This window comes from Neophocaena asiaeorientalis, unplaced genomic scaffold (assembly GCF_003031525.2).
Source record: "Neophocaena asiaeorientalis asiaeorientalis breed wild unplaced genomic scaffold, Neophocaena_asiaeorientalis_V1.1 scaffold282, whole genome shotgun sequence".
In the NCBI taxonomy this organism is placed as follows: Eukaryota; Metazoa; Chordata; class Mammalia; order Artiodactyla; family Phocoenidae; genus Neophocaena; species Neophocaena asiaeorientalis.
The window spans coordinates 447,317-460,397 of record NW_020172595.1 but is presented as its reverse complement, the minus strand read 5'-3'; the positions used below and the strand labels follow the sequence as shown (position 1 = coordinate 460,397).

The 13,081-nt window shown below is 51.1% G+C and overlaps 3 protein-coding genes across 3 annotated transcripts; 2 read left to right on the top strand and 1 right to left on the bottom strand.

Annotated features, from left to right (window-relative positions):
* The first annotated feature begins 6 nt into the window (after window positions 1-6).
* CSNK2B (casein kinase 2 beta) lies at window positions 7-4,017 on the top strand. The gene is made up of 7 exons (XM_024738675.1): window positions 7-83; window positions 690-772; window positions 1,500-1,602; window positions 2,160-2,275; window positions 2,725-2,800; window positions 2,948-3,137; window positions 3,788-4,017. Exons 2-7 carry the CDS (start codon window positions 701-703, stop codon window positions 3,876-3,878), a joined length of 648 nt encoding a protein of 215 aa, XP_024594443.1. The 5' UTR covers window positions 7-83; window positions 690-700; the 3' UTR covers window positions 3,879-4,017.
* An 833-nt stretch (window positions 4,018-4,850) lies between these two features.
* Window positions 4,851-5,868, top strand: LY6G5B (lymphocyte antigen 6 family member G5B). The gene is made up of 3 exons (XM_024738676.1): window positions 4,851-4,911; window positions 5,050-5,178; window positions 5,465-5,868. The coding sequence occupies exons 1-3, from the start codon at window positions 4,851-4,853 to the stop codon at window positions 5,866-5,868; spliced, it is 594 nt and encodes a 197-aa protein (XP_024594444.1).
* A 2,896-nt stretch (window positions 5,869-8,764) lies between these two features.
* LY6G5C (lymphocyte antigen 6 family member G5C) lies at window positions 8,765-12,411 on the bottom strand. The gene is made up of 3 exons (XM_024738708.1): window positions 12,309-12,411; window positions 11,000-11,167; window positions 8,765-8,859 (listed from the first exon to the last, which is right to left on the bottom strand). The coding sequence occupies exons 1-3, from the start codon at window positions 12,409-12,411 to the stop codon at window positions 8,765-8,767; spliced, it is 366 nt and encodes a 121-aa protein (XP_024594476.1).
* Window positions 12,412-13,081: the final 670 nt, after the last annotated feature.

Sequence of the window (13,081 nt, the reverse complement as noted above, 5' to 3'; positions counted from 1 at the left end):
CGTTGCAGCGGTCCCCGCGGTTCCTTGGAAGCAGAAACTCCCCTTTCCCCCCCCGTCCCCCGGTCCCAGTCCCCGTCCAGTCGGTGAGTCTGGGGTCGTCCCCGCGCCGTGTCCCCCGTCCCTGGGCGCGGCACATGGGGTCTCCCCGCCTTGATATGGGGGTGGGGAAGGAAGTGACCTGGTCCGGCACCGAGGGAGGGAGAGGTGGCCAAAAGGGTGGAGGCGGGATGTGGGGACTCCCATGAAAGCGACCTGAGGGCCACCCCCAGGCCATGAGGAAAGGAGGGGCTCGGCTCTTGCTTGGAAAGGATAAACTTCGGAACCCTTGGGAATGGGGCCGGGAACACGCGGAGACCTGCGCGGGTAGGGAGCCTGAGCCGCGGGCCCTGCCGGAGTTGACACGGAGGAGAGAGGGGCCTGGCCTTAGGGAGCGTCAGGGATGTGGGTAGGACTAGTGGGTCAAGACCTGTCGGTTTCTCACAAGTGGTGGGACCCCAAAGAATTTATCTAGTCTCAGAGAAAAGGGGCCGAGATGTGAATAAGAGGAGCTAGAGAGACGTGCTCCAGGTTCGAATCCTTTAAGAAAGGGTTGCCCCAAATTCTTCCATGGTTGGAGGGCAAAGTGTGGAAGGAGGGAGGATATCAGAGGCAGGGAGGGAGAGCTTACCCTTACACTCCTCTTTCTTTAGCTTACGTGAAGATGAGTAGCTCAGAGGAGGTGTCCTGGATTTCCTGGTTCTGTGGGCTTCGTGGCAATGAATTCTTCTGTGAAGTGAGTTCTTCTCAAACCCCCTATCCATCTCCACATATAATCTGGCTAAATAAAAAATCCTCCCATATATTCAGCTTCCACACACTTCTTTCACAGGCTTACGTAAAAACTCTTTCTCGTCAAGGAAGAGTCCCCTTAGTAACTTCCTCACTAACTTGTGGTGAAGGGGCGAGACTGGGGCCCCAAGTCAGCCCTGACATTCTTCAGCAGTATAACGTTGGACATGTCAACCTGTGTATTTTCTTTTGTATTACCACAGTGGTACTGGTAGTGGTAGTACCTATCTTCTGTGGCTGTTAGGACTAACATAGTTCCTACTAAAACGTTCTGTAACATGCAAAGCTGTGTGTTAACATAAGGGATTGTAACTGCTTTCAGAAGCCAAGCTGTTGAGCCTCCACCTTCCTCAGAGAGCCAGCTGGCCCTAAGGAGGGGCCAAAACTGAGATGGGAAGCAGGAATAGGAACAAGGATCATGAAAGGAATGTCTGTCTAAGACGGGGTTTGCTGTACCTGTTTATCCTTGGAAAAGAAAATCCGAAGCTTTTATGGGTGGGCGGTACATGTGAGCTGGGGAGAGAGACTCAAGTACTTCTGCTGAGTTGGGAGTGCGGAACAAAGGGAACAGAAGCAGTTGTGTTGAGAATAAGGCACCAGTTGGAGCAACTTGCCCAGGTCAAAGCTGAGGATTCTGCTATGGGTTTCCTTTTGACTTCATGTCCCGACAGGTGGATGAAGATTATATCCAGGACAAATTCAATCTCACTGGACTCAATGAGCAGGTGCCTCACTATCGACAAGCTTTAGACATGATCTTGGACCTGGAGCCTGGTGAGACACCCTCAGGGTTGTTTTGTGTGTGTATACTTTTTTTCCTTTTCAAATCCTGTTTATCTGCTTCTTGAATTTCTAAATTTCCTTTTGGTTCTCTGACCCCCGTAACCCAAAGTCTCCTACTTCATTTTGATTCCCTACCTCACTCTTGCTTAGTTTTGTGACTTAACACCACTCGTCCCCATACTCTGATCCTGTTAACTTAGCACTATTTCATAATGCCCATTTTTCCATGAGTCTTATTTTCTGCTGCTTTCCCCTGCCTTACACCTTCCAGGCTAGAGTTTTGTCTTCTGTGGAGACATCTTTGCGTTTATGTATTGAGGGAGAGAAGGGAGCAGAGGCTGAGAGGGATGGAAAGAAGGCAGAGCTGCCTTGGGTTGGTGGAAGGGTCAGAGGCCCAGGTTTCTGGGTCAAATGCCCAGGCCATGGGTGTGGTGAGGCTTAGAGTTGGGTGCTGGGCTAACTGAGTAGCCCAGCAGTCCCTGGGGGTGGGCAGGGCACCCAAAATAGCTGTAAGACAAGTGGTTGCATTTGGTTGGGCCATGTTTCAGATGAGGAGCTGGAAGACAACCCCAACCAGAGTGACCTGATTGAGCAGGCAGCGGAAATGCTCTATGGATTGATCCACGCCCGCTATATCCTCACCAACCGTGGCATCGCCCAGATGGTGAGGCCTCTCTACTCCCACTTGGCTCCTTCGCAGGCAACAAGGGAAACAGTTTCCTTCAGCAAGAAGTCACTTGTTTCAACCTTGTCAAGGAATCTAGCTTAGAAGAGGGAAATAAACCCCAGAACCTAGGCTTAGGGATTAAAACCTGATTGAGGGTGTGCTAAAGGGGGTGTTTTCAGGGAGGGAGATGTGACCTTGGGCAGGAAGTTGTAGACTGCCTCTTCCTCAGAGAATAAGCAGCGAATGGCTCTGATGGTCTGCAGCCTGCCTAACTGGAGGAAGGGAAGCAGAGGAGTCTTGAGGGCCCATCTGAGCCAGAAAAGGGGCCTCTGGACAGCGAGAGACAGGAGGAGTTGGGGACAGAGTGATGTGGGTTGGGCTGAGGAGGGGGTTGCCTCTTCTCTTCATTACCTATCCAGCAACCCTTTCCATTTTATTCACTGCAGTTGGAAAAGTACCAGCAGGGAGACTTTGGCTACTGTCCCCGTGTGTACTGTGAGAACCAGCCAATGCTTCCCATCGGTGAGTGTTGGAAAAGGGAAAGAAGGGCCACGTAAAATGGCAGGTCCACTGGGAAGGAGTTGGGGCTCAGCAAGTTGGGGCCTGAGTCCAGGAGGGAGGTTGGGCAGGCTTGGGTTACCTGGCCTGCTGAGTCTGGCTGTCTCCCAGGCCTTTCGGACATCCCAGGTGAGGCCATGGTGAAGCTCTACTGCCCCAAGTGCATGGACGTGTACACACCCAAGTCATCGAGGCACCACCACACGGATGGCGCCTACTTCGGCACCGGTTTCCCTCACATGCTCTTCATGGTGCACCCCGAGTACCGGCCCAAGAGGCCCGCCAACCAGTTTGTGCCCAGGTGGGGAGCAGGGACAGAGTCACCAAGGGTCAAAGGAAAGGGCCGGGGTCCCCCAGAAAGAAGGGAGGACAAGGACAGGGCTTGGTCTGCTCTTGACACCTACTTCTCCCAAAGCCAGGGCTTTTCCCTGCTGAGTGACCTTGGGAAAGTTGTGTGGTCATCTATGCCTCAGTTCCGTTATCCATGAAGTGGGGATAGTGACATGCCTGACAGTGTGTTTTTAAATGTATGAATCGCTTAAGGTAATGTTTGTCACTTGAAGCAACATTTAAACAGTAGCTAACCTTGTTGTCTTCTTGGGTGTTCAATCTTCTGCCAGGAAATCCTCAGAGCTACGGTTCAAGTGTGGTTTATCTTCCTAGAGTATCATTTTTACTCTCGTGTAGAGAAGGAAAGTTCAGCTTTATATTGAAACAAGTACTGACGTGTGTGCTTGTGCGTGTGTACACACGTGTACGTCCTAGAATTTGAGTTTTAATGGATATTTAAAATAAATTTCCAAATATTCTTGAGAGAAGTTTGGGAACCTCTGCCCTTCAGTACTGAGCAGGCCCATGAAGGAGCTGGGGTGGGGAGGCAGGAATGCTGGCCACAGGCAGGGCCAGGATGGGGCTCACGCTGCTGCCTCTCTGACCTCTGCCCTGACCCAGGCTCTACGGTTTCAAGATCCATCCGATGGCCTACCAGCTGCAGCTCCAAGCGGCCAGCAACTTCAAGAGTCCAGTCAAGACGATTCGCTGATTCCCCACCCCACCTGTCCCCAGTCTTTGACACTTTCATTCCTTTGCTGCCACCCTTTCAGGAACCCTCTATGGTTTTTAGTTTAAATTAAAGGAGTCATTATTGTGGTGGGAATATGAAATAAAGTGGAAGAAAAGGCCGTGGGCTGATTTGCTGGTGCTTGGGGTTGGGGAAGGGAGGGTAATGGTGTGCTGAACCCCAGGAGCTCTCCTGGCCCCGCCCACCCTCCTCAGCTTGAAATCCAGCACAGATATGTGCCCAGTGGATTTGGGTGATGTTTTTAGTAGTAAAGTGGAGTTGTAGAATTGGGTGTGGGGATGTGCAAAGATCACAAAAGACTCAAAAATCAAATTTCAAAGATTAGAGAAATATTCTTTTTGGGCTACCTGTGGTCGTCTGTTTATACTCTAGGGAGTGCAGTCAGCAACACTTTGAGTTTGGGTTTTACAGGGAAAGTGGTCCCAAAATAAACAACTGTAAGGGGTGGGGAAAGGAGGGGCAGGGTCCAGAACTGCTGTTGTGTGGTGTCTGCCTGCCCCCTCCTGGGGAGCTGAGACATGCGCATCTCAGAAGGATGGGGGGCACTGGCTTCCTGGCTAAGGTTTCTCCCAGAACAATAGGGACTGACCCTATTGTGTGGGAAGGATAGCAGATGGTACCAGAGAAGGAAACATCCATGCACCCTTGAAAGGCACGCAGGACAAAGGTAGACTGCTGGATTGGGGCCCAGGTATTGCCCCTGTCTGGGCTACTGCTCCCACATTGAGGAACCAGACCTGGTGGGTGAGGACATGTCCCTCCTGCCAAGTTAATAGCTTCCTCCCCCAGTCAGGAATATAGCTCTGTACCTGCGGTAGCTCTTGCTCAGACTGCCTGTCAAAACTACCCTGCAGTTCAGGCTCAAGGAGAATGGCCACAGGAAGGTGGGGTTTCAGAGCACCCCTGAGGGGCTTCCCCTCTCCCCAGAATTCCATGATGAAGGCCCATATGTTTGTAGGTGTGCTGGTCATGATGGGCTTCACAGTGGGAAAGGGTAAGTGGGACAGGGGGGCAGGGAAGGAGGGGTGACTGAGTCCAGGGAGGGGATGGCTCTGGATGAGCGGACTCCCTGCAGGGCAGGGAACTTGGAGTGAGCCAACACGGCCATTTCTCCTGTCTTCCACTTCCCTAGCTCTTGTTGCTGAAGTCCGGACCTGCCACCTCTGCCTCTTAGAAGATCCTACTATAGGATGTGTTTTAGGCTCAGAGAAGTGCACGATCAGCAGCTCATCCCCATGCATGGGGATCAGCATCTTTCATAGTGAGTCAAGTCCCAGGAAGGGGCTACTGGTAGGGCAGCCCATGGCTTGGTCTCCTCTTGTAGATGAAGGCTGCTTAGGGCCTGAGGTCTAAAGAGATGGAGGATCCTGGAGGGGGAGCGGTCTGGGCTTCTGTGGAGCCAGTTAAGCTAATTTTTCTGGCGCCTTCTGATGGAGTCTGGGATAGTAATTGGGTCTGGGTGAGGGATTGCAGAGTCTGGGAAAGGGGTGCCAGGTTTGGGGACTATGGGAGGCAGCAGTGGTTGTTAGCTGTCCCCTCTCTTCCAGATACCAAGGTTTGCTTCTTAATCCGGGGCTGTGGACAGCACAAGTCTTACCGGTGCCAAGAAAAACACCCCACCTACCTCCCAGAGTACTGGTACTACGCCCAGTGCTGCCAGTATGATTACTGCAACTCCTGGTACAGCCCCCAGCTCCAGAGCTCCCTCCCTGAGGCCCCTGAGGGGTCCCTGGCCCTGCCCCTGTCTGAGTCCCAGATCCAGTGGTTCTGCCAAGCCCTGAACCTCTCACTGCCCCTACCCAGCTTCCATGCTGAGAAGGAGCCTTCTGAAGGCCTGGACCCTCTGGCTGTCCTGCCCCTGAATCTGAGTTTGTCCATTGCTGACCTGCGCCGCATATACTGGTTCTTCAACAATTCAGGACTTTTGGTTCTTCCCTGGGCTAGGCTGTGACGTCTTACCCTTCCCAGATTTCACTCTGGTCCAGCGTCTCTCCCCTGACACCCTAGCATCATGTACTGCCCTCTCAGAACACTCACACTTTCTGGTCTGTGAGTTCTCAGTCTTCCTTTCCTTTGTACTTCCATCGTCTATATGGTTTTGGTTTAGTTTCCTCCCCAAAAAGCAGTTGGCACTGCACCCAGTGCCCTTCGTCCACCTAGAAAATAATCTCAGATGTGAATTCTGCCTAGGCTGACCTGGGAAAGGCACAGTGGTTTCCTCATCCCTTTCCTATCATCTGAGTGGGATCATTCCCCCCCACCCCCCATCTTCCTGATCCCCTCTCAATCTGGCTATTTCCACCCCTACACCTGTCTCTAAAACCTTGTGCCAGACTGACCCTGCATCAAGAAGGGTGAGAGGCGGACTTTGTGCAGATTTCCTGACTGGGCACTCTGGTGTTCCTACCTCACTGTCTCCACCACCCTCACTCCTGCCTGGTCTCCTGCTTCCTTCTCTCATCTCTTGTCCCCATCTTTGACTTCCACAGCCCCACTTCACGTCCCTGAGTCCTGACACCCACTTGCACAGAATCCCAGGGAGAGGAGAGGATCTGTCCTCTGCTCCACATTCTCCAGTTTCCCTCCAGAATAAACAAACTGGGCTAAGTCTGTGTCACATTGTTTATGGGGTCAGGCTCAGGTGTGGGCAGGTGTAAACAGGTTAAAGAAAGTTAACTGGGTGTGGGGTTCAAACAGGGTTGCAGAGCCCTGCCCACTCCACTTGGCCTTTGTGGTTCCTCATGGCCTGCCACAAAGAGCCCACATCCATCCCACCCTCTGCTCAGCTAGAGATCAAAGTATGAGGATTGTGACTCCTGCCAGCCTTAAACATACCCTACAAAACCTAGAAAGTTAAACCCAGGTGATGTCAGGTTTTTCCACATAAGAAAGGAGGAAATACTCAACCATGAAAACTCAAGAGCAAACCAGAGGGCCCAGGTCTGCATCTCAGAGTTACCTGGAGCTGAGGCACCTGCGTTCCTGCCTATTCTCAGTTCTTTTCAGGATCCTGGGAGCCAGGACCCCCTCTGTGAGGGCCTAGGTGGAGGGGGTGGGAGAGTACAGAGAGCACACAGGTGGGGCTGCAGTGGTAGGGTCTTTCATTTTGAAAAACCGCAAGCATGCAGAAAGCAGCCTTCCCCATACATTCAATAAACACTGGACACACTGCTCTGAGCCAGGCCCAGTATTAAGCAGCAAGACTTGCAGAGGAGTACAGCCAGGTGTCCACCCTTCTGAACCTCACAACCCAGTGCTCGGATTATGAAACCTTTTTCTGAAAAGTAGTGCAGCTCTGTGGCTGGGAGGCCCAATCCCAGTTCCTCTGCCGCTTAAGTAAGTTGGTCTCTGTGCCGAATTTTGGTCACCTGTCAAGTAGGGATAGTGCCTCAGGATTGAGAGAATGTGTGTCAACGTGTGCACAGAGATAGAAGTTAATGGACTCAAAAATAGACACGCCTTAGAGGCAAACATACACGCAGATTTTGGTCTATTTAGTTTTAAACCTTTTTGGCCATACAGATGTTTGCGCACCAAAAGGTGGGTTTTTGTAAACTACACACGTGTGTTACCACTCCCTGAGTTAGCATAAAGGCCTTTATCAGCACCCAAAGCTGCCTTCATGCACCCTCCTAGACCCTCCTAAAATTCAGGGGTAGCCACTGTCCTGAATTTTGTCTGTGTGCTTGATAGAAACGACATCACACAGCATACACTCTTCCTACACAACATTTTGCATGTGTGTTAATAGATTTTTGTGGCCCCTTTAATGGCTTGTGCTCTGGTGGGAGAAACCATTTGTTTCTAGGTCAGGAAGCAGTTAGAGGTACAAAGAGAGGTACAAGCCACTGTGTCCCTCTCTTGCCGCCCCACTTTACCCCATGACCTCTGACTTCAGCATAAGTCAAGGGCCCAGGTTTACACAGCTCCAGAAAGTCAAACTGGAAGACAGCCTCAGAGGATGAGAAACCCAAGGCCCGAAACTGAGGAGTAACTTAACCATGGTCCTTGAAAAGGGAAGTTGAGCCTGGGATCAGAGAGGCCGCTAGGCCTTGCATCTCTTCACAGAGCTCCTTCCCCACCCTCTCCTCCCTGGGACTGGTTCTCTTACAGCTCCACTTCTACCAACACACCCCCATGAACCTCCCTACCAGTCCCCATCCAGCTCTGGGTCTGACAGCACTTCTGAGGATGCCCACTACCCTTCTGGTCTTCAACATAGGAGGACTTGCAGTTCCTCTTCACCTCTTTGTGCTGAGAGCTGAATCAGAGACAGTGGGGCAGGGCAGGAGCAGAGCTCCACAGAGCTGGGAGCCACTTACCTGCCCCCGACAGGGCACTCAGGCAGTACCACCTCCCTCAGCCTCCACATCCACCAGAAGAGAGAGACAAATCAAACAGTTTGCACACCTATTTATTTTGGAGGAACAGCTGGGGACTTTGGACAAGAGAGGACCATGGTGGGAAAAGAAGCAAAGCAGGGCAAAGGGGCATCCTTGAGGTGGGAACAGACAGGAGGAAAGATGTCAGACTGAGGCCTTGAAGGAAAACTCCAGAGAATTCTGGAGAGGGAGCCTAGGGAAGGGGCAGAGTGGGAATAGGGGTGTTGAGGGGCGTCAACCAAGAGACAGATAGGACTGGGGTCCAGTAGCTGCTGCTGAGGGCGGCAGGGAGGGCTGGTGGGTGGGGCCGGACATTGTTCTGGCTGCCCCCAGGTGGAAATCAGGAGGATGGCTGGAAATTGGCAGGTTTTTACTCCAGAGGTCTCTATGGAAGTTCTAAGGACCATATTTTATTCTGTTCTGAGGGTTATTGCAGAAATTCCGGAAGCAGCATCGAGAGAATATCTAGAAGCCCAGCACTGGAGGAGTGTGGGTGTACGAGCGATCACTCATCTGCTCCTTGCTGCGGCAGTCACTCACCACGATCTCCGAACCACTGTCTGGGGAGGGACGGCAGCAATCAGCAACACAGAGTTCCCAGGTAAAGCCCCGAACCCTCCCATCCCCTCACCCCACATGGACTTACCATCACTGCCCCCACACCCTGCCCTGGACCCCCAAAATGCAACAATTCCTGGAACTGGACAGGCCAGCGAGTGCCAGGGAGTCACCAGCCATGAACTCTGTGGAAGTTTCCCAGGGAAGGTTAGTGGGAAAGAGCCATTCGAGATACAGTGACAGCTGGAATGGGGTGAATTGGGACTTGTGGAGCAAAGTGAGGAGAACCAGCACTTCAGGCGGGACCATGTAAGAAAAAGTTGGGAGATGTATTGGAGGTCAGATTGCAGACAGGAGGTGTTTGTCGTTTATTTTATGGATCAAAAGTAAGAGAAGAGGAAAAAAAAAAGTAAGAGAAGATGAGGAACTTCCCTGGTGGCACAGTGGTTAAGAATCCGCCTGCCAATGCAGGGGACATGGGTTCGATCCCTGGTCCAGGAAGATTCCACATGCCGTGGAGCAACTAAGCCCGTGCGCTGCGCCACAACTGCTGAGCCTGCGCTCTGGAGCCCACAGGCCAGAACTATTGAAGCCGGAGCACCCTAGAGCCCGTGCTCCGCAACAAGAGAAGCCACTGCAACGAGAAGCCCACGCACCGCAACGAAGAACAGCCCCCGCTCGCAGCAACTGGAGGAAGCCCTCGCGCAGCAACAAAGACCCAACGCAGCCGAAAATAAATAAATAAAATATAAATAAATTTATATTAAAAAAAGTAGAAGAGGATATCTCTGCTGCTATTGTATATATGAGAGAGGGGAAATCTTTGTGCCCATGTATGGGGATGTTCACTGCTGCCCTGCTTGAGAGAGTGAAAACTTAGAAGCAACCTAAAGGTCCATCAGTAGGGGGATGGATAAATCAACTCTGACATGCCCATGCCGTGGAATACCATGCAGCAGGACAGGAAGCTGGTTACAAACTGATACGGAAACATCCCCCATAACTGTTAAGTTTGAAAAACAAGTGCAGAACAGTGCTTACAGTAGTATGGTACTGTTTGTGGAGGAAAAAAAGAGGTGAAAAGGAGTAAACAGCATATTTGTATAGGGTGGGATGTGCACAAAAGGTCACAGAAAGGATAATAAAGGCAATTTTAAAAATGGTTTTATCTTATTCATGCCTGAGAGCTGGGTGAATTGGGCCAGGAGTGGGAGGGAGACTTTTCTTGAATACTCTGATATGGAACCACATCTATGCATCAGCTGTTTCAAAAAGTATAATGAAAGGATTTGAATGAAGGCAGCTTTGTACAGCAGTTGTCAAGAGCACCATCTCTGGAACCACCACAAACTGTGGCTCAGCCCCTAGGAGACTTATGCAAGGTACTGACCTCTCTGCACCTCTGTTTCCACGTCTGTAAAATGGGGATAACAGTGCCTACCTTGGAGGGTTGTAAGTACTTACAACAGTGCCGGGTACAGAGTCTGTGTTATGTGTTTATTATTTATTATTGAAAAAGGTGTGGGATCAGGTGGAAGAGCAGGCTTGAGGAACTGGGAATGTAGTCAATTTCCAGCAAGTTGAAAATGAGGTGGAGATATCCAGAGGGCAATTTGACATTACAGTTTGGCCTAACATTCAGTTGTAGGAGGATGCAGTATGTGCCTGCTGGGTGAAGCCAAGCAAGCAGATAAAATCCTCTGGGAGAGTAAAGAGGAAGAGAGCTAAGGACCAAACTTTGGAGAACGTGAACTGTTAAGGGTCAAGACTTAGTGAAGACCCAGTTAAAGGCAAGACTCAGTGAAGGAGACTGGAAAGAAGCAGTGGAAGATGTAGGAGAAGAGTGGTGCTGGCAGGAACTACTGCTGACAGACGGGGAGAAGGCAGCTTGAAGAAAGGCCAGTAGATTTGGTGATCTCCAGGGTCCCCTACAAGGCTGGGTGCTATGAGGAGGGTTAGCCGAGAAGGGGAGGGGAGTAGAAGTGGAGATGGGGAGTGGCTCTAAAGGAAAGGAAAGAGGGAGAGTGGTGGAACAGTGTCTCAGAGTTGTGGGAACCAGGATTAGGGTGCAGCTTAGGAGGCTGGTAGAGACTCAGTTCGGGAATGGGCTGTGCCCGCGACGAAAGGGAGGAGGCAGCTTACTGCTCTTTATGAGCAGAGTCACGCAGCTGCTGCCCTTTGGGGCGAGGCAGATGTCAGATCCCAGAAGGCATCCCACCTCCTTGGTCTCCAAGAGGCATCGATAGCAGCTTAGGTGTTTGTTTAAATGAATCTGATGAAGGGGTTCTTGATCATAACGCTCAAACTCACCTAGAATACAGAGAAGCACTGACCCCAAACCCACCTAATTCCCAGACTGGCCAATCCCACTGTTTCCTCCTACCTCCCCATCTCAGAAAACCATGAAATCACCAATTCTTTAATGAACCATCTGACTTAATCTAACATCAGAAGCTTTCGTTCTCATTAAAAATCTCCATTCTCTGCTCTTTTACCTCCTGAAATGAGGAACTCATTCATTCATTCATTTATTCATATATTTGAGGGGCTAACGTGCCCAGCACTCTACAAGCCTCTAACTTTTAAAGGTTAGGCCAAGGCAGCCCATTCCAACTTTTGGCAGCCCTGTTAGGACAGCTCTTCCTTTGTGACTTGGTTTCACTGTCCCCACCCAATACGAACCCGCGTCCCCTGCACCGGCAGGCAGACTCTCAACCACTGCGCCACCAGGGAAGCCCCCCCAGACTCTTTTGAATATGCTTTCTTAATCTATAATGTTCAGAAGTGAAAACATCAGGGCGCATCATCACAGGACAGGAAGAATCTCAGCTTTGTGTAGACAGGAGACATCAAGCAGCCCGAGGCCACATTCTTTGTTTGGTGGTTCTCTCACTGAACAGACTCATATTAAACTTTGTCCACCAAAGCCCTCCCCAACTGCATTCATACTCATCTCCCTCCTCCTCTGATCCCAGGCCCAGACCACATGTTAATGAGTCCCCAGACCCAGCAGAGCACTTGGTGTAAGGCAGCTGCTTAGCAAACACTTTGGATCTTGTTTCTGTGTCGATGGTGCTTTGCAGCCAAGTGAGGTTATCAGGCTGGATTCAGCCTTGTTCTACGCTGTGGATCCTGAGGCTGTCATCTGGCATGTTCTCCCAACCCTCCCTATTCTGTATTGTCCTCAGATCCTAAGAGGTTCCCTTTAGTATCTCCATTCAGGTCACTGCTGTTGCGTGAGATAGCCCTGGGGTAATCACCAGAAATCTCCCTCAGAGTGAACATCAGTACATTATCAGTCCCCAGGCATTATCCCCCCAAGCCCACCCATCCCATCTTTCTTCCTGCCTGGGTTTACCTGAATCTCCTTGGCAGATGTACCCAGACATCTATCCAGCATTTCCCTATCCAGCAGGATAGGAGACCCTTCTGACCCCTTAGAGCCACTTACCAAACGCCAAGCTCATCAGGACCAGCATTATTAAGAGGACCATGTACAGGGCTTGGGGGGGGCCCGGATTCCGGCTACCTGCAGGGCCCGCCATAACACGCATGACTGCCCACCAGCCTCCAGTTTGGCCTTATATTGGTGGAAGAGAAGGTGGCGAAGACGAAGGGGAGAGGCAACATCCTTTGGGGGTGGAAATCAGTGCCTGAACAGCCAGAGGGACAGTGTGTCCTCACCACGGCCATTCTGGGGTCTAACATACTGGCTTGGGGACAAGGACCCAGCAACAGGGGAATGAGAGGGGAAACTTCTTTCATATTAATTCAACAGACATTCATTAAATCACTGCATCAGGTGTTGGGGATACAATATTGCGCAAAGTCACTACCCTCACAGAGTACACCATCTAGTACGGGAGACAAGTCAACGGACAACGAAGGGGGAGGGGCGGGGAGCGCGGGCAGACTGCTTCCGGGGAGAACTTGGGCAATGGGAACTACTGACCCAAGGGGTTTCATTAGAGCAGTAACAAGATCAATTTATGTTTGTAAAAGATTTCTGAGGCCAGAAAACCACTTAGGAAGCTATTCCTGAGCCCAGTCACAAGATGGCGGCCTGGTCTAGCAGAAGAGAGGGAAGCCGCGAAGTGAATGAATCTGAGCTGCATTTAGAAGAAAGACTGGACAGATTTGGACTTAGACTGAATGTGAGGTGAGGGAAGGGGGATAGGCTTGCAAAAGGGGGTAACTGTGACACCATTTTTCAAGATGAGAAAG